This window comes from Seriola aureovittata, chromosome 16 (assembly GCF_021018895.1).
Source record: "Seriola aureovittata isolate HTS-2021-v1 ecotype China chromosome 16, ASM2101889v1, whole genome shotgun sequence".
Lineage (NCBI taxonomy): Eukaryota > Metazoa > Chordata > Actinopteri > Carangiformes > Carangidae > Seriola > Seriola aureovittata.
The window spans coordinates 5,770,917-5,788,385 of record NC_079379.1 but is presented as its reverse complement, the minus strand read 5'-3'; the positions used below and the strand labels follow the sequence as shown (position 1 = coordinate 5,788,385).

The following is a 17,469-nucleotide window of genomic DNA, read 5'->3' as shown; positions in this document are numbered from 1 at the left end:
TAGAGTCAAACAGCAGGGGGCAGCAGCGTCTAGTCTGGTGAGTAAGAGAAGAAGAATTTGACCAATCATAACGCTGGCTTCAGTCCCCCAAAGCACGAACAGTGGTTACAGTTTCTCATCCAGTCTGGCTGGTTCCTCAGGTGAGGGCGGTGCTTTAATATTAAGGTAAACGGGCTGGGCTGACTGTGGAAAGTTGACAATGTGAATTGAGTTAAGTTAACGCAGACCTACCTAACCTGTCCAACTATTTAAAGTTAATAACGTGACCCTAACGTTACGTAATTTTAAAGCTAGCTAGCTGGTAGCTAGGTAGCTACGAGAACATTGACAAAAGTAACTTTAAGTTATGTTGTCTGTGTGTTGCAGATTGTCAACGCGACTTTTCATAGTAGGCCCTCTGTGCCGCAGAATTAAAGTTACGTAGAAAGTTACCGGGGTGTGCGTGTGCGTGAATATACATGTGCGCGAACCCACCTTGCATTTAAAATGAATGTGATAGATTAGCAGGACACTGACAGGAAGAGAATGACAGTGTTTTACATCACTACATAATTGCTTGTACCTGAAAATCAAAACATATTACACTATAAAAAATAAATGATGCAATTTTTTATTAGATACTTGAATTAATTCCACTTTATCAGTTTGTATAAGCACAGCTATCTTACATAACATATAAATCATTAAAATAATTGTTTTTAGCAGCTGTACTGTAACTTTTGACTATTACTGTATATTATAGTAAAGTTCAATGAGTAAGTGATATTTAAAAAAAACATGGTCAAAGCCTTGTCTGAACTGATGTCACATTATTCACACAAGCCCACAAAAAGCTGACTATTCGTGAATGTAAATATGTCCTTTTGTTAGACTTCTTCTTCAGAACATATAACTGTATTGTTTTCTTCATAGCTGATTCATATATTGAATAACTTGATGATATATTGGTGAGATGGTGAAATGATTGCGTGCAAAGTGAAGACATGTGTAAGCATGTGAAATAAGCATTACACTATTATGGCGCTCAAAATATTTTGCCAAGGCTGGCAGGTCTGTAAAAGTCTTTGAGAATTTGCCACTGAACTGCATGTTATTGGACCTTGAATGCACCACGAGGGGGATCAATTCCACATTAGGTGACAAATGTTTTCCACTGTGATGGATTACCTTTCTGCAACAAGTTTCAAGTCCCTCCAAACTGATTTTTATAATTCACTGAAAAATTTGAAATAAAAACATTACTGAAGTAATTTGGAAAATGCTCAGCTGAAGTTTAATATACAGTATGCAATTTGATTTGAACAAACATGTTGATCTGTGGGTCCAGAAATCTAACATGTGTAGTGCCCTTTGACATGCCAGCAACATTTTGGTTTCCTCACTCAGTTTGTGTTTGTACCTTGTGCCTCTCATTCATTTAAACTGGGTGTCTGGTTGTAAAAGTCCTCACAGGCCACATCAGACAACAGATGTTGTTGTCCGCTGTGAGTGAAAGTGTGTTTATATCAGAGCAGAACATGACGGAGCTACAGAAACATGTAAACATAAACAAGTCAAGCAACACAAGTTGACACAGAAACTGAGTGAGCGACGATGTGAACGTGCGTGTTTGTCCGGTGTTTACAGGAAAATGTGAGCTGCAGGTTTACAAGACGCAGCTGCTCACACGACACATGCACACATGATACATGAATACCTACACACACTTGGACAAGCATGCAACATGGTACCCAAAACTAATTTTTCTCTAAATCCCACACTGCTCTCTTCATCATCTCTTTCTTTTTCATTCCCTCTCTTTCATCCACAACTGTCAGTCTTTTTTTTTTTTTTTTTGTAGAATGTATTTTACATGTATTAGTGTTTAATTGTGTCCATATCTCTCTCTTATATAAGGAGGACATCACTCCTCTACCGGAGGTTTCCCTCGGTGTTCAGTGTATCCGGGTCGACCCCAGAGTTTCAGCTGATCACAGTCAGAGCTGCACCACCTACAGCCAGAACAACCACCTCACCTACGGCTTCCTCTTCCCCCCAGGTAAACCCGCAGGGTGACCACAGCAGGACCACAGGATGCCCCGGGGGGGGGTTAATACTGATGTGTCTGATGTGTGCTTTTTGAGAAAGTATACAATATATTCATTACAAATATGAATACATGATAATGAAAAAATAAATCAAACATGTCTTAGTCGCAACTGAACAGAGGCAGCACTGTCACTCCAAAATAATACAACTTATAAATGCTCCTTTTAAACCTTTTTTTTTTGTCTCCCCCCTCTGGCAGTGACAGTAATTACACAATCACTGTTGAATACACAGAAATTTCCACAGTTCCAAGACAATAATTCATGATTTTTTTTTTTTTTCGTTTCTTTTTTATCTGGACCGTCAGAAACGTTTCTTGGATGCTCCCTAGGCTGTTCTGAGATGTTATGTTGTCTGCATGTCCACTGTAAACATATTTTGAGGCTCAACACAAGCACCCGACAGACAGGTGCATGGTGTTGCATGGACTTTTCCGTGTCCCAGGCGAAATACATAGGTCGAAACCTTCAGCATGTTGTACTGTGTTTCAAGGGGGACAAGTCCAAAGTCCAAGCTGTCTGTCAGATGCTTAATTGAGCTTCCACATATATTTACAGTATTCATATAAACAGAGAAGCTTCAGCTCTTCAGCTCTGGCAAACTCGCGGGTTGTTGTAAAACACAATACTGCCGGTGTGCAGAGCGGGAAAGTCACACCAGATGTAAAACTGTCTACTGCAGAATCCGGACCGATTTACCGGGTGCTGAGAGGGTCACCCAGCATGGTCGCACCGAGTTAAATGTATTGGACGTTCATTTATATGTATAAAAAAAAAAAAAAAATCATTACACAGTCTCTCAGTCATCTCAAAGTTGTCAACTCAAATCTGTAGATAACCATATATTTTCATATCAAGTGGCATTCATGTATTTGTTGCACCTTTGTAAACAGTATTTGTCAAATAAGAAATTTTGCTTTTACATTTACATTTTACTGCAGTTTCATTGGGGGAAGTTATTTTGCCATAGGTGAGTTTATTGTTTACTGTAAATTACCAGTGATCTGGTGTAGTGGAGGCAGCTGTCAGAATAAAACACAACGTTTCTCTTTCAAAACATTTACAAAATTGACATTAGATGTGTCTGTGCTGTGACTATAAAGTCATAACAGGCAGTTAGGTAAGAACTTGATTCAATTTCTTCTGACCTTTTGAAACAGGGTGTGTTCTTCAAAAGAAAAAAAAAGTAGGTATTGGTGGGGCATTTTGATTTGAGAGTTTTACAGGTTAGAACCAGGTGTGAACTGTAACATTTTCCATGGTTATAGCAGATCCTGTTATTGGTTTGTTGATATCATGGCGGTGCCAATCGAAAGGAAAATTGCTTTGACTTTTCTTTCTCCAACTCTCTGTGATGTTTCCATGACAACAGTATTTGACACAATCTTGTTTCGGCATGGATTTTAAGAGGATTTGTTGTGCTTCTTTCTCGACAGAGCTGGCATTGTCTCCAGAGTCCAGATACGACGCTTCTCTCATCACCAACACGGTTCCCATGTACCCCGCCTTCAAGAGTGAGTCACTTCAAATAGGACAAAGTAAACTCGACTGAAACTTGAACTCATGTCCTTCAATTTTACCAGAGGCCAATTTGTTAATGATGTATGAATGTCAAGTATTATGGTTTTATCGAAACTGGAAAATCATTCAGGGTAAAGCCCTTATTTACAATGAAATTGAGCAGGTATAAAATATTAAAAATACAAGATAAAAGAAGAACATCAATTAAAACAAACATGTAAATACAATTAATAAATAATGTAACAACAAAAGCAGGCACAAACAGAAGTTAAAAGGTTAGAGATTAAGGATTTAAAATGACCAAGAGGTACCAAAGAGTTCATTCTTAAAGTGTTCCAGATGGATGGATCAAAGAAGCCACAAATGATCGTTGCTGGCATATGAATTTGGGAGTGCAACAAGGCTCTTGTATATACAAGCACGAGTGAAACGTGAAGGAGAACATGAGGTGACCGAGTTTTGTAGATTTCAGAGAAAGGTCTCAGATATGAGGCTGACCATTTCGTAGAGATTCTTGCTGGAACTGAGCTACAGAAAACAAACTCAAAACTTTGAAAGATTTCATTAGATTTTTTTCAATACCAGGTTTCCAAAACCTAGTATTGATGAATATCTTGTAAATTGCAACAGAGATTCCAAATCTCTGGAGGCAAAATGGAATAAACCACCAAAGCCCTGCAAAACACCAAATTGGTGCCATTTCTTGCCTTTATAGGGAAATAAGTCAGTGAATTGTGAGTTAATGATTCATTAATGAGCTTAGAGGAAATTTGATGATTTGTGGGTCTTATGGTGCTTTAAAAAAAATCAAGGAGTGTATTTGTAACACGACTACAAGCTACAACCTGTATACAAAGTTTAACTGATGCCTCTGATATACAAACAAAAGTGGTATTTTCTGTGGTGTCCAGTTGTGTCACATGAGACAAAGGAAAGAAACGTGGTGATGTCAGGTCTGAGCGAGGACGGCCTGATACCCATTGTTTCTGCAGAGAGAGAGGACTTATCAGGACAAAACACACACACTCTGTGTTATGCAGATGCACAGTATTCATCATTGTTGTCAGCAGTATGATTAATCAGTTTCCAGACCAAGAAAGTGTTGTGAAAACTGAATTTGTTTTGTAGATCATTTAAAGATGTTTGATTTGGTAATTTCTTCAGATTATTTTTCACTGCTCTTTGCAACATAGTGGATGACTCGAACACCGATGTAGTGTAATTATGCAGAGTTTTCAAAGGCAAGTGATTACATCAAATTTAATTAAATTAGTGCTTTTGAGAGCAGGCATTTTTGATATTTACTCATGAGATTATTTCAAAATTGAGCTACAAAGTGTTATTTAAATAACAACTTTCAAAATCAAAGCATTAAAACATGTCAGTCTCCTTATTCAACCAATTAGGTGAATGCACAACAACTCGTCTTTGAGGTACTGAGACACAGGGAAGAACTGGTAGTTTCTGGATGATAAAATAAGCATATTATATATTATTTGAAGGAGCATATACTACATAAGGGTTGACAAAGTTTTATGATCCCTGGACTTTTAACAGCCAGTTACATAATACACAGAAATATATTCAACTTTTTAAACATGCTATTTTAGCACCAAGTAATGGACTCGGATTATTTTTATTTGATCCAGGTTTTTCTTTTTTTTCAAGGTGAAAAATCTTTTGTAACGGCATTAATATTCATGCACAGTTTTACTCTAACTGCTGAAGCCTTTTATTTTCTAATACAGACATTCTGAGATTATTAAATGTCTTTAAATTAAGTTTAACTTTTTTTGTACATGGTTAAAAACATTATTTAATGTTTATAGAAATGTGTCACTTTGTTTTTGTTTTTGTGGTCTGGCTGATCTGATAGCATCCAGATTGCAGCGCACCCTGCATCCATTTACACCTGCACCTGGATTTTCTGATCCAGTTAAGATATCCAGGTACAGGTATCATAACACCAGGTGCAGATGGGGGGATGAGCTCATTTATATCAGAGGCCGATAACATCTGATATTTATGAAAAGGTCACTCTTTGTTTTGTATGGCAGCGTCTCACTGCTTGTTCCTCTGTGTGCAGGACTGTGGAGTTACCTGCAGGGGACGCTGCTGAGGCGTTACGCAGAGGAAAACAACGGTATCAACGTGCTTGCCGGACCCATCTTCGACAACAACTATGACGGCCTCCGCGACACAACAGAGAAGATAAAAGAGTAAGGGTCAAAGGTCAACCACTAGAGGTCAGAAGTACCCTGTGGAATATTTCATCACTATTGGCACTATTGTTTTTAAGAGCAAGTCAATTTTGTTTGTATACTGCGTACACACGAGGACACGCATGCTTTCACACTACACTGACTGACAGTTGATGGCAGGAAATGTAGCAGGGCACCATCGAAGGCACTGAATAAAAACACTAGAGCCAGTAAACAGTTGTACACAAAATTCATATTACTGAAAAGTGGTTTTGCAGTTGTTTTTTTTAAATAAAAATTACAACTTTATAAATCACCTGGTTGTTATTTTTGACACTCTGATCGCCGTCCTCCCTCCAGGTTTTCACCTGACGTTCCGCCTGTCCCAACCCACTTCTACACTGTTGTGACGAGCTGTCAGGAGCTGAACCAGACCCTGGAGGAGTGTGCTGGAGCGCTCAAGGTCTTCTCCTTCCTTCTCCCTAACAGACCAGACAACTCTGAGGCCTGCAATGTGAGTTCAACCGATTCCCAGCAGGGGGCAGCGATGTCCCATCTGTCACTGCTGTTGCATGAATTCAGTTCAGAATTGTCAGTAATTAAATAAGTAAAGTAAAGTGCATTTACTCAAGTACTGTAACTAAGTACAGATTTAAGGTACTTTTAAAATATGATGCATTGTTCAAGATTAAACTAGCCAGCAGCATGTAAAATGTGAACTTAAATTTATAAGTCAATTATTCAGTTATCTGAAAGTCAATCAGCAATTGATTTGATAACTGATGAATTTTTAACTCATTTTTCATGTAAAAATCTAAATATTTCCTGAACTCAGTTTCTCAAATCCGCAGAGGCTCGATTCTGAGGATTTCTTGTCTTAGATTACAGTAAACTGAATAATTTTGATTTGTTTAGACTCACAAACCAAAAAGTCAGCGGATTGATCAAGAAAACAATCTGCACATTAAAGGAGCTGTTTGTAAGTTTTGCTATTGCTACATAGCTAATGTTAGCATTAGCAGCTGTTTACTTACCAGTCTTGCCAAGAGCTTCAGCCGTTGTCGAGTTTACAATACAAGAGGTTATAAGACGTCGTCTGAGCTGCTAGTATTTCAGGGCAGACTGGATGCTACAGTCACTTGGTATCAGAAAGTGTCAAGACAGTCCGACCGGACAGGGGCTAACGGGTTAGCATTCTAACTTCAGTAGAAGAAAAGAAGTGATAATAATAGAAGCAAAACAAGAGGGTTGCTTTCCACCACTGGATACAGCTCTTGGTGAAAAGAGAAATGAAGTTTGATGTTGAGCTTGCAGCGTTTCTACTAGACTGGTCAGTAAACAGCTGTTAAGGCTAATGTTGACTAGGAATGTCAGGATAGCAGAAATTTAGTAGTCGACACCGATACCAGGATTCTCAATACCTATTTCGATACCACGGTAAAAAAAAACAAACACAATAAATTCCATGTACTTTCTCTTTCACTCCTGAATTTAGAATAAACAATACTGTACTTAAATATAAACAATCAACTTTTTATTGCACAGCTTTTCAGCTATAGTGCCAACAGACAAAAAATTTGGAAATAATAGATATAATAATACAATTAAACAATTTTTGACACTGCAAAAAAGAACAGTGGCATGTTGCCTTCAAGTATTTAAAGTAAACAATACTTTGCTAAAATATAAGCAGTAAAATATTTATTGCACAGCATTTCAACTGTGGTTTGGAAAGTGCGAAGGCACTGTTTACAAACGGGCTTTTGCAGGTACATAATCAACCCCTCATCCTCCGCCTGGAAAGTAAAACATTTCCATACACGACACTTCTGGCTTTTTCTATCCCCCTCCTCTCATGTTGATTCTCTTTCCTTTGTTTCTCCCTCTCTCATCTTTTTCTCTTTAATTTTAGAACTCATATTTGAGTACGTTTGTGTCTTGGTAGGGTGGTGAACAAAACAGAACTTGATTGCCACAAACTGAGAAATGGAAATCCATCTGAGTGCAATTGTGAAGTACAATTATGGAGGTTATGGATTGATCTTTGTTACTTCTTAATCGTTTACAGACTTTTTATTCACGAAAACGCCAAGTTCTGTCCAAACATCTGCTGTTTATAAAAAGTAAAAATGGGTTCTTTTTTCAGGGGGTCCCTGATCCTCCAAGTGCCACTGCTGCTCTACTGTGATAAACAAACTTTACATGTGTATATATACGCTGCAAATATGTAGAGAACAGATTAAACTGTAGCCCCACTTTAAGGTAGAACCATCAGAGTTAGCAAACAGAAAAGCTTTCACAGTGTAGATGTCACGATAGGATGAGTATTTGAACCTACGCACCATACTCTTGCTTTTCTGCTTTAAGCCTGTCAAGTCAGTCATTTATTGGTATTGGTATTTATCTTTGTTTACAAAGTAAGTCCTGCAACCTGAACAAGCGTATAGGTTGTTTGTTCCTACCCTCGGACATGACGCATGGGAGTGTTTCCTAAAGTCATGCCTGTACGGTGGCAGGCACGCCAGACCTCGTGGTTACAGTTATAAACGTTGCTAAGCTTATGAAACATCATCATGGTTTTGTTAGGTTTAGGGAAAGATCGTGCTGTTTCTTAAACGATGTTTGTTTCACACGGGAAACAAAGTCCTGTCTTTTGTCCACCCACCCATCCATCCTGGCCTCCTCCCTACATGGATTTTGTTGGCGTACAAACTATGCCACTTAACTTACTCCTTTGTGTCCATCATCATCATCATTACTATAACCACTTTATTTCATCTGCCAATAAAACATGACTATGGGTTTTAATAAGCTGCTTGCACAGCAACCAGTGGGATTTTTTTTTTACAGGCCCTTACATAGGCTATATTTTTCCTGTACAAAATTTGATTTCTCTGATTGGTTGACAGAGCTATTCACCTGAAAAATTACAGCATCTTGAAAAGCCCTCAGGTCTTTTAACTTGAAATTACAACCTTTTTTTTTTTTTATCTACTTTTGAAACTTTAAACACATCACTGACATTTATTCAACAAACATTAAGAGAAAGTTCTCCAGATCTGCTTAATTTTAAAATACAGACATGGTTGTTTGATTGAGATGTTTACTGTTAAGTTTTACAGATGGAATCTCATTTATACCATATCCATTGACATAGAAGTTCTTCAAAGGATATGACTAGTGGTATTCTGTATTTTTCCTCCATACAAAGACCAAAACAAAATGTAAATCTTACGAACAACTTTCAAATATATGGTTTCATTAAAAAAAAAAAAAAAAAGGCTCAATTATTTCCTAAAACAGCTGATCACTATAATAAAAGCATGTGTTAGGGACTATTTTCAGTGGTGGATTTAATCAACATTTGGAGCTCTAGCAAGAATTTGTTGCAGCAATAATTTGATTGTCAGTTTCTTCATCGTTAAGTGAAATCAGGCCGTACTCTGCAGAGGATAAACATGCAGCTGTGTTTGAGCTTCTATTTCCATATAACACAAATCCCCAAATGACAATTGTAGTGACTGGGCTATTCTATTTTACTTCTCCAGAATACTACAGACAGATCCTGAGACAAGTGTTTTATTTGACAGGCCTGCAAACTTAAGTGACTTTAGAGGATGCATCAGATGTTTTCCGCATAAAATACAAAGGAGGTGGTCAGGAGGATGAGTCCTGGACTGGTCACAATCATGCAGACTAAACTCACAGTAACCTTCACATTACCTTAGTCACACCTGAACTCTGCTGGGTTTGAGTTAGATTTATGCCACAAGTAGAGCCTGCAGTTTTTGCATGTTTCACCACTTCACAGATCTGTATGCTGTAATGCTATGATGAGGCCATGATTAGTGGATTAAATGAAGAGATTTCGATTTAAACAGCTAAATATTTTGTCATTGCCTTCTGAATTGACTCACTGGAGATCTGAAGGGGCCTTTATTTGCAGGATGACATCTTTAGCCAGTGCTTCCTAAAAAGCATGACATGGCATGTTTACAAAAATGGTTCATATTACTGTTTTCTGATCTGCCATACATTAATACCTCCGCCAACGAGGTTATGTTTATTTCTATATTATCAGGATTAGGTAAAGTACTGAACTGATTTGCACCAAACTGCGTCATGGGCCAGGGGAAAACCCATTAAATTTTGGTGCATTTTCGTTTGATCATTTTCCTTAACATTATCTCTCGGAAAATGGTTTGTGGATCTGGGTGTAAAAGATCAGACCTATTAAGGGTGTTGAGATCTTTGAGTTTGTGCAGTTTTGTGAGATCCGCATAATAATCTTGATGTGATTGTTTTATCTTGGCGGAGGAATATACCATTCTTTGATTAAGTGTAGGCAATTAAAACTACTTCCTAAAGGTCAGGGAATCGTCATAGGTGAAAGAAGCCAATGTTGACTTTTGGGGTACAGTCATAGTTGGATCTTTTTTTATGCCCAACAACGGGCTGCGGTGGACGGTGACTGAAATAATGGATGCATGAATTTCCCTGTGAAATTTGGTAGAAATGTAAAGAAGTGAGCCCAACACTCTGTGAACAGGCATTAGAATAATAGTAAAGTGTTGTCTATGGTTTACAGTTTGTCTTTGTCTTTTTATACTTGTGAGGACCCACACTGATACAATGCTTTCCCCAGCTCCTGACCCTAACCTTAACTATTTCAAATAAATGCCCATCCCAACTCCTACCCTAAGCCTAACCTAAACCTAATTCTAACCATAAACAAAAGTATTAACCTTCCTACAACTCTTTAGTGAGGACTGGCCAAAATGTCCTCACTACTGGCTTAAACCTGGAATTGGTCCTCACAAAGATAACAATACAAACTAACACACATATAGACTATGTAGTTGACCTGGCAGGGGAAAGAAACATCCAGTAATGATACATGATGATTGTATTACTAACCTTTTTACATGTACTGTCTATACTATTTCAGTTGTGTCTGCACAGAGGTCCAGTCAGTCAGATTAATAGAGCATCAGTTTATGTGGACCAGAGGCCACAAAAACACAAATGACTTCAAAATAAGTACGGAGCTTAGTCCATAGAAACCATTAAGAAAATGACTCTGAGAGTTTGGACTAAGATGAACGACCCTTATTTTAGCAGTCCAGCAGCTGTAAGAAAAAGATTTATTTTCACGACACAATTGATCTCATCACTTTCTCTCTAATGGGGTTGCAGCTTTTGCCAGGAAACAGATAATTTCCTGTGGCAACAGAAGTTAAATTCGAGTCAGATGAAGATCCAAAATTAACTAAATCTTCTCTCTGATATTTGGCCATCATTGTAGGAGAATATCCCTTACCAAGCCCCGGGGTCTGCAGCTGAAATAACTAATGAATAAAAGAGACAGAGCAGACGATCCATTTCATCCTGGTTCCCAGAAAGGACCAGTGAGTTATTAAAGTCCCCTGACCTCTCTCTGAGCAACCCTGTCTCCCAGAAATGATGTTCATATTGAACTAATTCGCATCAGCACATACATTTTGAAGGAAAAGTAATGGTGACTGGCTCATATTACCATTTACATAATGAGGAAATGGTTTTAACCACAGCCACCATCTTTACATAACCTTAACCAAAGCGCTTTCATTGCCTAAACCTAATAGTGGCACTATGTTTAGTCCCACCCACCCCGACTCCAGTGCAATACATAAATGTAGCGCTTCCTTTATTTATTTTGTGCTATATAAATGGCATCTCTAAGAGGCGATGTGTCACAGCTCAAAGCATGTCACGGAGACACAGGTAAAAGTTTAAAGATGATAAAGATTTAAATTTGATTGAAAGCTTGGAGGTCAAATGCCAGCTAATGGGAAATGGCCGAGGTCTGTGGGCGGTCTGGAGTCGGCAGCCAGCAGGAACACAGGCAAACAGATTAAAAGGGGATTAGCAAACGCAGGGAAAAGAAATGGAAACCTACAGCAGGTAAGACATGGTAGACAACCAGGCGGCGATTAAATGAAACTGTGCCCGTATGAGCACTGTAGAACTATTGAGGGACTAGTGCACAGATGAGTAAGTGTATTTGGGAATCAGGTATGACTGGTGGGGTTACTCCAGGGCAGATAGGAGTGGCAGCATCTGAATTAACAGGAGTGTTACTAAATGGAAATAACCGGCAAATGTGGATGAAATAAGAAAGAGAAGAAACTGTGACATGGATACTTTGAGCGATGCATCCCAGATGGTGTACATTGGGATTTGTCAGCAGCAGAAATCATCTGTTGTATGCTGTAGTTTAGACTAGAAGCGAAAGCTCCCCTCAGTAATTGTGAGGTTTAGCAAAGTAGGTGCTCTTTGAGCTTCCCTGAGTCCAAATTTTGAAAATTACAATGTTGTCCCGCAGAATTAAATCCGTCTGGACAGGTCTTTAATCGTTGACGTGTGGTCTGAATGTCAATATGCGTTTTGGTCCGCGGACATTACAAATTCTTAGTTATTTTTGTCTTTTTCCATTAAGCATGTCTAGACATTGAGGTTAAATCTGGACTGAACTTGGTTGAAAAGAAAGTTGAGATAACAGCATTTAAATTGTTTTATTTCACTACATCATCAGGTTTTCTGTGCGAACAAAAGTTATAAGTAACCTTGTCGCTCTGAGATATTTGCCTTAAATCTCATATTTGGGTAAATACACCACTCCCATGTCGGTGTGTTAAACAATGGAGCTGGAGCAGAAGATGATTAGCCTAGCTTAGCATAAAGACTGAAAGCGGGGGGAACAGCTACCCTGAAAACCAAAAACTAGTTCAGCACGTAACCGCCAGTGAAACCACAACTTGTTGTTGTGTCAAAGCTGAAAGCAGGGGAAAGTCTAAAGAAAATAGTTAACGCCATATCATTCTAATTCTCTGTAAAACCACAAATTGTTTCTCTGTGTTGCTTTGTGTATAGATTTAACAAACAAGATACAAGAAGTTAATTTGTGAGCTTCAGAAGGGTGCATTTTGTTAAGAGAGGGGATTACCCTATCTTAACATGAATCAACTAAACAGTTAGCCTGGCTCTCTCTCCATGGTTAAACAAAATACGCCTGTCAACACCTCCTAAGCTCCAGCTCCATACATAAAACACAGACAGGACAGTGGCATTAATCAGTGAACGACCAAAGTGACATGCTCAACCTTAAAAAAATAAAACACAAGTGGAATCTGCAACTTCCTTAAACATTCATCTATCAATCATTTTAGTTCAAACTGAAAGGTTTTCCTCGTATAAAAAACAGAAAGCTGTAGTATTGTTTGAACTTTTGAACTTGTATCTGGAGTGCAGATGACTGCTCTCATTACGTACGTGAGTTTCCCCGTCTGCTGTGGTCATGACAAAGGAGCTGAGAGGAAGCTCCTCACTGTTGCTAAAACACAAGTGCTACAGCTCGGCATGTATTGCATGATTACAGGACTTCAAACATTACTCACGATGACATATTCTCTCTTTTCTATGTAAATATGTTAGTGATACGGCTATACATAAAAAATTTATGAGTCATACTCAGTTTCATACACAGATATGCACAAACATGCAAAACAATTCAGCATGTCAGACGCAGCAGCCTACAGGAATTGGACACATACATAACTGATTTCTAAAGCCAGTGGGCGTTCACTGTGTCATTTAGGATCTGACTTGCATAACTACAGTTTAGTAAAAGGCATGTGTTTCTTAAAATGCTGTGAAACTGGAGGTATGTTAGAATTTGTATATAACTTCTGCTCCACACAAGTGATTCAGAGGAACTCTGCAGAATATTTCCGTATGTTCATTTCTCACCTTCAGATTTATTAATTTTTGGTTTCAGTAAACACATAACCAAATGCTGACAAAACAATTTACAAATACTAGTCAGACAGTATGTTTTATTTAAAAAAATTAATTGTATTTTGCAGTTTAAAGCGTGTCTGTTGTTTCTTTAACAAATCACCTCAGTGCCATTAGAGATCACTGTGGGTTCAACTTCTAAGTTACTATGAAGACAGAAAAGGTGTCGTATGATTTCAATTCATTTTGGAGCTCCAAAAAGAGGGTTACTGATTACCTGACAAACCAAAGAGGTCAATATTTATTAATGTACCAGCAGCACAGTACTGCAGACATTATTACTCAAGAAGTATTATGTAAAGTAAAACAAAGTTTATAGGTTTATCAAAAGTTTCAAAAGTTAAACTACTCCTAAAGCAGAAAAATTGTTCTTTTGAGTGTTATATGATTATATAGCTTATTATATAATTGGTTTATTATTATGGATGTGTTAATGTGTACATTAATTACAATACTTTCAGTAGTTAGTAAGATGGTTGGCTGAAATCTGAAAGTTGAAACTAGTTTTCTTGAGATTTTCAGAGATTTATGAACCTGTGAGATGAAGATGTTATTTGCATCAAACATCCAGTTAGGCTGTAATATAACTGTGGTTCAGCTGAAACGGGCCTAATGTATAGCTGATAATGATAGTGATTTATATTTACTTCACTGCCACCTCTACATAAATTTGTAGACGTGCTCTATTCCTCATACTTACAGCTGAGTTAAATGAATTCATTTTATTTTATAAGTTCATTCTCGTTCATTTCAATGTCTTTAGTACATAAATCTCTTCTACTGAAGGTGTCAGCATTATGATGGGAGAGGGAGACACTACCTAGTGAGAAATATTCTGAATTTTGTCTCTTAATGTGAATTCATCATGGATTTTGGCTCCGGTATGTACTGTGATGGTAGCAAGGAATGTGGGAGGTGTTCATGCCTGCCAGGTAACATCACACAGTGAGTCAGTGATGTGTTGTTAAATGCAAATCAACACGCACTGTTGATATACATAGTAATAAATTACGAAATGACACACAGTCGGCTACCAAAACTTTATTGAAGCATGACTTCAAGTTTGAATCCATTTGAACTAGTGAAGGGGATGTGGTCAGAATAAACAGACACATTTAAAACTATCAGACTTTTTCTCACATTATCTACTGTAGGATTAGAAATGCTATAATATAAAGTCTGATTATTTAATCATTGTCGCATGGCCAGTGTTGTGCCAGTTCACACTTTGAACGAACTAGCTCAAAGTTCAGTGCATACAGATGAGTGTGTCTATGGAGACGTTATGTGGCGCGCTGTAAAACTGACATAAAACGTGAGCAGCGTTCACGTTCATCATTTATGAAGTGATTCTTTCATTTCAGTGTTCACTGAAAATATGAACGCGTTCAAGGAACGGCGTTCATGCTCTGGACATGGCCCCCAGTGTGAGTCTTTCTTGCTTCTGGTGTAGCTCAGGTTGCTTTTAGGGGACCTGAGCCCCCATTGGCTCCCCTGTACTTCTACTATTTGACACTTCTAAAGAATATATTGACCACTTTATAATCTCCTGTAGTATAAGGAACTTCTAATAAGAGAACTGTGTCCTGAGGAAGAGAGAGGGAAGTCACTGAAGAGCAGATGCTACAATTAGTCGAGGTGTTTTTCTTCTGCAGAAAGACAAGCACTGAAATTCTCTGAAAAATCCTCTTGAAAGCCAAACAACATAAGGAAATAATCTCATGTGCTATTCCTCTGAACTGGAAGCTTCCTGTTTAAGTTCTATCTGGGAAATGACTGTGCTCTTTTAGCTGCTGTGCCAGGAAGCTGGCAAGATAGAAGCTCTGGGAGGCTGTCAGATCCATTTGAGAGATGGTTAGATGAAATGGCAGACTGCCTTCTGAACTGCTCTCAATGCACAATGTGTGTGTGTCACTCACTCACTCCTGACAGATCAAAACTAACCTGGAGTACGTGTTTACCTACACGGGGGGAAACCTCATTGTGTGTGTGTTGGTGGCGTGCAGATATGATGAGACAGTTTCATGTATAGGGCGTGTGGGTGTGGAATTATATGACTGGTGAGATCACTTGTGAAAACAGCTTTTGTGAGGAGCTGCGACAGTTTGACATGTGTGTTATCACATAATCATAGATCACTGTGATGCAGAATATTGTGTCACCTGCCTAGGTGAAAGGGTATTACATAATCCAACAAAAACAAAACCAAACAAAAGAAAAGATCATGGAAATTTTCTGTCACATAGTAAATGAATTGAAATATTATATAGTTATATAATTACACTATAGTAAAATTACAGAAATATTCAAAATGACAATAAAATGACATTAAAATACTATTAATATTTGTTAATTGTTACTTCTTAAATTTTTCAAGTATTGTGAATAATTTACTGGTTTATGAAATTTGATGATTATTATGTCTTTGTCATCCTCTGTGGCAGACCCTGACAAGTAATATTATAATTTATTTGGAAAACAAATAGTCCAAAGTGTTTAACTTCATCAGAAGTGTTTTATGAAGTGCAGCTTACCAGTTAAAACCAAAAAATGCTAATGGGGATGATTATTTTGATCAGATGAGACATATAAATATGCTAATTTTTAATCTTGAGGGGTCATTTAAAACTACCTATTTGTATATATGTAATATACATACATATATGTAAAAATACTTTATTATTTAAATTATGATTTGGTTATTTGTTTGTTTGACCCCTAAAAAAAAATACCCCTTTTGTTTCTGAAAAATGAATCACCGAAGTGTCGGGGGATTTTAGAATGACGCATGGAATGACAGTAAATTATATTATGCCATTGTCTCATGTGGCTGTGAGAGCATCACAGTTGCTTGCTGCTTGTACTGTCATAACTCTGTGGACGGCCTACACAGGAAAGAGCAAATGAAAATACATAATTTCTGCGCTCACCAGGAACCGATGTTATGGTGTAACATAATAACAACATGAGTGCAGTTAACTGGAAAGCCTCAGCTGCTTGTCTCTTCCTCCATGTTTCCTGCCAAAGCTGTCTGTTAAAAGAAAGTTTGGATGAGTCATTTTGGAAAAGCTGAAACCTGGCTGGTATTAATTGATTAATGAAACAATTGTTTCTGCACAGAATGTTACAGATTTCATCAGCAAGCTGTGTGGCCCAGGAGCTGCCAACATCTGTCACTGAGTTGGCCGATCCACCACTGATGATGTCGCCCAAAGTGATAGGTGTTCCCTGCAGAATTAATGAATTGTAATGATTTTGTTGATCGTTTGACATTTCAATTAGTGCCATAATAAGGTCAAAATTATCCCTGCAAAACTATTGACATTCCTATCAGACTCGGCTGTACTTTGTGGTTTAAATGTTAGCACACCAACTATCTAAGCTAATGTGTGTTTAGACAGAGCAGGAAGCATATTTTTTGCCTCATGATACAACTCTGACTACTGGACGGTTGACTGACCAATGTACCAACTGTACAGATGTTATCTGAAAATGATTCTTTGATTTTGGTCTGTCTTTTAGCTGAACTGTCTTGAGGAAGTCCTTTGTGAAAGCCTTTCACGTAACCTCTGACATAGTGAAAGAGTCCCTTCGTCCCTTAGTTGATCTCACGGCCCCTCCTTGTTCTTTCAAAACAAACTCTTTTATCCTGTGCCTTGAAAATCAGGATTAAAGATGAATGTGAGTGGGTGGATGCTTTCAGCAGCATGACATTATATCCATTGCTGAAGCCACTGAACTGCAGAAAACATCTGATTATACTGACAATATATTTACGTCATTGTAACACAAAAACATTGTAGCCCAGTGTTCAGGTTTTGCAT

The 17,469-nt window shown here is 38.0% G+C and overlaps 1 protein-coding gene across 2 annotated transcripts in view; it reads left to right on the top strand.

Moving 5' to 3' along the window:
* Positions 1 to 17,469, top strand: part of LOC130184187 (ectonucleotide pyrophosphatase/phosphodiesterase family member 2-like) — a 39,756-nt gene that overhangs the window by 13,410 nt on the left and 8,877 nt on the right. For both annotated transcript variants that reach the window (XM_056400047.1, XM_056400048.1), the window contains exons 21-24: positions 1,897 to 2,038; positions 3,524 to 3,601; positions 5,695 to 5,827; positions 6,170 to 6,323. In XM_056400047.1, coding sequence (XP_056256022.1) covers positions 1,897 to 2,038; positions 3,524 to 3,601; positions 5,695 to 5,827; positions 6,170 to 6,323 — 507 coding nt within the window. The remainder of the gene's footprint in view (positions 1 to 1,896; positions 2,039 to 3,523; positions 3,602 to 5,694; positions 5,828 to 6,169; positions 6,324 to 17,469) is intronic.